This window comes from Centruroides vittatus, unplaced genomic scaffold, assembly GCF_030686945.1.
Source record: "Centruroides vittatus isolate TY-2023 unplaced genomic scaffold, ASM3068694v2 contig_489, whole genome shotgun sequence".
Classification (NCBI taxonomy): Eukaryota; Metazoa; Arthropoda; class Arachnida; order Scorpiones; family Buthidae; genus Centruroides; species Centruroides vittatus.
The window spans coordinates 84,648-90,200 of NW_027122277.1; the positions used below are offsets into that span (position 1 = coordinate 84,648).

The following is a 5,553-nucleotide window of genomic DNA, read 5'->3' on the forward strand; positions in this document are numbered from 1 at the left end:
TCCGGACACCCAGCGACTATAAATATGTGAAAGAATCCAGCACTAAGAAACAAAGAATACCGACAACCATGCAAATTATAATAACTTCAGCGATTCTGTTTCTCGCCATTTCGTCTATTGACGGCTCTTTAGTTTATGTGGAAGATCTAAACAGGGATTATTGTGGCAAGTATCAAAAATTACAAGCATTTTCATTCTTATCAAAACGTAGCCTACATTACTCCTAAATGTGCTTATTTTTAATTTCAGCTTTGGAGCATCCCGAACGTTATCGCTACTGCATGGTGGAAAACGGATTTCAAATCGTAAGATTTATCATTTTATACACTTTTTACTCTATCATTTATCACTGATATGTGTTTAATATGCAGGCGGTCGATCTGTTCCGAAATTGTGCTCAACAAGTAAAATATTGTCAAACTTTGGAAGAAATAACCGAATTCGTTTGTAAAACTAAAACTAAAGAGGTTGGTCATTTGACTTAATTACAGTATTGTACAAAGCGGTTGAAATTACTCGTGTAATTAATTATTTCTGCGTTTTGAAGGAACACGAGAAATATCTGAAATGTTACGACTCGGCGATGAGGGCAGAAGCTCGAGCGGATCCGAAATTCTTAGATGTAGCTCACGTGAGTAGAAATATTTGTTCGTATTAAATGTTTAAGTGTCGAGTTGAAAACAATAATTGATTCGAAGTATCAACAAGTTAGTTAATATGGATTAATTATATATATTTAAACGAAATAATTAAAAATAAAATACCTAATTTGTTTTGAATTCACTATCAAACCGAAACTTATTCTTAAGTTGGTTCTACTCACAGTAATTTTCACATTACATTGTAAGTTCGTGAATTTACGAATTGTCAAAATATATTTAAAATTATCGCTATAAAATATATTGAATTTATTAATAATATTTATTTTTGATTGTTTAGAAATGCGTGGTGAAGGCGAAAGAAAGTATATAACGTCGAGACACGATTCGCCGTTAGCAATTTTAAAAGATTGTCAAATGTATCTTAATTAATAAACGTAATTTAAGAAGGGATAATTTCTATCTTTATTTTGTTTTGACGAAAACTGAAAATGTTCTCTGTAAATCTGATCGTTAATTTCTGTAATACAAGCGCGAAGTTAAACGATCAGTTACGTCTATTATCCACCACGGACCCGACAAGCAATGGGCGAACGAGAGCGAGTGTAACACGGTTAAAAGGTACAATAAGAAGCAAAATTATTGTTCAATGTTTAAAAATCGAAACGGATAAATTAATCAGGCGATGTTAGTAATACAAGACAATACTTTAGAATAATTTTAAACTTTATAGTTTGACTTTAGGCACTGTGTTAATTTTGCTTCATTAGATAACGTGAATAATATTTCTAACCCATGATTTTCATTTATTATCTAATATGAAAAGTTTAGTAAATAGAAGTGTTTATAAGAAGTAATAAATTAAAAATTTCAAAAACTCTTCGCCTTGTAGCAGTTTTGAACGTGAGCTGTTCATCATTACGTAAGGTGGATAATATCTCAAAGCTTTGATTTTCATCTTATTAAACACTTCTTAAACATACAACACTTATTAAACATAAATTTATGTTAATCGTGAAAATAGCCAGCATCTTGAAGATTTCATTTTCAAATAAATCAACCATTAGCTTTTGCTATAACAATTTGCTATAAATCAGCTGATTAAAGGTATAAACATTCGCGATTACGGACTTTCTGAACCAGAAATGACTAAGGTGGAAATGTAAGGATATTTTATCGGTATTTATAATTTATGTACAAATTCGAATTTTAATTATTATTTCACAGTTTTCAACACCGCAACTGCAATAATATGTATTATTTTTGCATAAATGTCTGATGTAGATAAAACTCTCCTAACGCGCTTTTTTAATGTTTAAGGAATTTTTCAGAAAAATATTGCAATCCCCGGAAAAAAGGATGAGGTCCGAGTTTACATGGTAAATAAATTTACAGAAAGGAATTTGAACGGTCAAACAAATAGATATTTCATAAAACATAAAAGAAACCTTTACATTATTTATTATATTTTTTATTATTCTAATTAACGGTAATAAATTAAATGTTTAAGTCAAACAGAACTTCAACTATACTTCCTGACTGAAGTGTTGGTGAAGAATAAAGAAAAGACAAAGAGCCATTGAACCGATATAGGAGTTCAAACGATCGAACATCTCGTCCAAATCTAAGATTAAAGATTACGAATTTAAATTGAGAAATCAGATTCAACTTTTTTGATGAAATAACAAATTTAATGTTAACGTCCAAGCAAATATGTAATATGTTTCTTTTTAATTTATGCACGGTTTTCAAGTAATTTCTTGCTCTTACAAATATTTAAATGTTTCTTATGCTAATATAATGAAGGTATATAAAATTATTTTTTATTTGTCCTTTACGTTTGATTTTTGTAAATCAAAAAAATAAAATAAAAAAGTAATTCAATGTGTTTAATTACAATTACTTGATATAAAAGTTCACTATTTCTATCAATCAATCAAATGGGATGCGAACTGGGCAAAATCGGCGGAAAACGTTAGGCTGGTTTCCAAAACTGGTATGGACATTACAGTAGCCATACTTGAACCAGTGCTGTTTTCACCACAGATGGCCAAGAGAAACTGCGACACGTTTTTCGACTGTGTGCCTCTGCCTAACTCACGAGCGCGGACCTTGTTAACCCGAGTAGGTATTACACTTGAATCGTATTATCATCGTGGTTAGATTTCCACAGATGTGGGTTCAGTCACTCTTGGTTTCATTTCTCCCCACAAATGTCACTGGCATTGGTGACCCTACCAGAAGCAGATACTCCAGCCGGCATAGCTCTGCGGTTCATCAGAAACTGCTCTCACTACAGCAAGGTGGTGACTGGCGTGAGAATTATTATTATTATTTTCGTTGTTTTTTAATTAATTAAAGCGTTTAATTGCGTTATTTTAACTTAAATTATGATTTTTTAGAATAAAAATGGGTATTTTTGAGGTTTGGAAACGACTAATTCACTTTATTCCTTATGGGAAAAATTGCTTTGGTACGCCAACGTCCTCTAGGAACGAACTGAATTCGAGTTCCGAGGAATCACTGTGTGCGATAAAAACTAATTTTTTGCTTTGTAACTAAATAAGTCACTTTTACTGCGCGATGAAGACATTCTTTCGGACAGTTCAGACAATTGCAATTGATAAGTGCTAGAACATGCGAAATATTATTTAATTAAAGAAATTAAATTGATGCCGTTTTATTATTTACAATTTAGAAATAAAATATATAATTAATACAATTATAAATGAAGAAATTATTGTATGATCATTAAAACAGAATATCCGATAGAAAGTTATGATAAATGAAAAAATCAGATACAGAGAAGGAAGGGCTGATGAAAACTTCTTGATTCTATCCTTCATCTTCAATTATTGTAAACAGCTAAGCAGCTCTGTAAGTAAACGAAAAGAAATTGATTTTTAAAACGTTTCAATAAGATTTTAAGTAATATAACTATACGCTTTATATAATTATTTTCTGTCAATTTTCGATTTCTCCTGTTCAAATATCGATGTTGTAATCATTTTCTTACGTCAAGTGTGGGCAAAAAATTCGCATCATGCTCGGCTGCTGCAGCTAAAGCTGGTTCTGCACACTTTTTATATTGAACGAATTCCTTCAAAACACATTTATTTATTTAAAATTTCGATTAGCTTACATAAAAATATATAAGTTAATTGTAAACACTTACTAACCTCTCCATTAATATTATTGCAGATGTATTCTGTCATTTCGTGCAATGTATAAAATTTTTTTAATTGCAATACACAATTTCGAAATATATCGAGAATCTGCGTGAGATGGCAGAGAAAAATATAGAATAAATAAATTATACGTGATTTTCTTCGATGAAATTTAATGTAAAATTCAACTTACAATTTCCACGTTGTTTTCCATAGCACAGAACCTTAAACCTGCTTGATTTTTACTCGCTGACATAAATTATAATTAATATTCTCATATTATTTCAATAATTAACGAAAGAACATTTAAAGATACTTACAACAGTATTCTCTACACAATCTATCAGCAAGTTGTCCTTGAATGTAAACCGTACAAAACGCAATTAAAATGAAAATCTTCATAAACAGCATATTGAGAAAATTAATTTTTTATAGACAATTAATACAATCTACAATACTCGTAAATCTATGCATTTATATATATATACGTTTTTTAATTAATGCAATTATAATTACGCTATTATTAATTTAACTTATAAATTTTAAAACTTTTGTATAATAACCTTTTAATTAGAGTATATCCATTAAAATTTTAATATAGAACATATTATTAATTGAATAATATGTTAAATTAGACCTGTAATAAAACCCTGTTCAATGAGGTCTGCAATATAACTCACAAGTCAGTTGTAACAAATCTTGAAGCTAGTTAGAGTTTATTTTAATTTTGGCTTCTTATATGTTAATATTTAATACAAACTTTTATTTTTCTTTAATAATGACCAGTTTCTAATTAAAAACTAATGACGGCCCGACGACCGAATCGATTAAAACCGACCAGGAAAAATTTCCTGATGGGTATGGTTAATTAATAATGCTGCTTTTTTTGTGTCCACGGGGTTGGAAGAGTGAGAAATGGATTCAGAACTTTTTTTAATCTTAACAAAATTACAATATTAAAGTTAAAATTCTCATGACTGGCATTAATTTAAAATAATTCTTTGTTGAGTTTTAATTAAACACTTGGCTTTATTTCCATCTTTATTTAGTTACAAACTTATTCTTAAATATATGTAAAATACAGTACTAAGCGTAAAATTGTCACGACATTCTTTACCTTCATTAAAAAAAAAATAAAATAATAGAAACGCCAGCATCGAAAACCAATGAATCGCCAAGAAATTTTTGAACAAGTGGGGGCTAAAGCCCTCTACTATTTTGACATATACATAACTATGACGAAAACAAACAGAAACATTGCGACATAATAGGAAATTAATACGGATTACTGTATATATAATGTGTATTAACAGGTGATTGCGCTACACGTCTAATAGTTTTCTTGTGAACGTTAAACTAGTAAATCAAACTGCTTGAATTTTTCCAGTTATGTATTCAAAAATATGTAATTTAATAACATTCAAATGTTAAGTTCCCATTTTTTAAAATTATGTTACAACTTAAAATGTTTCCATCGTCCATTGTATTTTAGAGATACGGAATGACCATGATATAAAAAGGATCAGAAGTGTATTGCTTACTTTTTATTATGTAGTTTCTGTTCCTCCAAAGAAATAAATTATTCGGTAAGAATTCTGGTATTAAATTTATCGGAAAATAAGTGATTTACTTACAGCGGCGACCGCAGACTGTGAAAAAGAGGGGACACAAGCTATAAAAAAGGGCATCGTATATTATGCAAGAAGCTTCAAATTATGATTCAACGTCGGATCAGTGCTCCTACAAGGTGGCGCCGGTTGCACCTTCGTCTCGAAAACAAAGAATGG

General features: G+C 30.0%; 1 protein-coding gene and 1 long non-coding RNA gene across 2 annotated transcripts; one reads left to right on the forward strand and one right to left on the reverse strand.

Moving 5' to 3' along the window:
- Positions 1-227: 227 nt before the first annotated feature.
- LOC136978116 (uncharacterized) lies at positions 228-984 on the forward strand. Its single transcript, XM_067273776.1, has 4 exons — positions 228-305; positions 372-467; positions 548-631; positions 940-984. Exons 1-4 carry the CDS (start codon positions 228-230, stop codon positions 970-972), a joined length of 291 nt encoding a protein of 96 aa, XP_067129877.1. The 3' UTR covers positions 973-984.
- A 2,422-nt stretch (positions 985-3,406) lies between these two features.
- Positions 3,407-3,873, reverse strand: LOC136978119 (uncharacterized). Its single transcript, XR_010881175.1, has 3 exons — positions 3,779-3,873; positions 3,616-3,699; positions 3,407-3,474 (listed from the first exon to the last, which is right to left on the reverse strand). It is a non-coding gene; the product is annotated as an uncharacterized lncRNA (long non-coding RNA).
- Between the last annotated feature and the right edge of the window lie 1,680 nt (positions 3,874-5,553).

Coding starts and splice junctions, on each gene's coding strand:
- LOC136978116 (XM_067273776.1), top strand. CDS start 228: ATGTGCTTATTTTTAATTTCAGCTTTGGAGCATCCCGAACGTTATCGC. Junction 468..547: donor GTAAAACTAAAACTAAAGAG/GTTGGTCATTTG, acceptor TGCGTTTTGAAG/GAACACGAGAAATATCTGAA. Junction 632..939: donor AATTCTTAGATGTAGCTCAC/GTGAGTAGAAAT, acceptor TTGATTGTTTAG/AAATGCGTGGTGAAGGCGAA.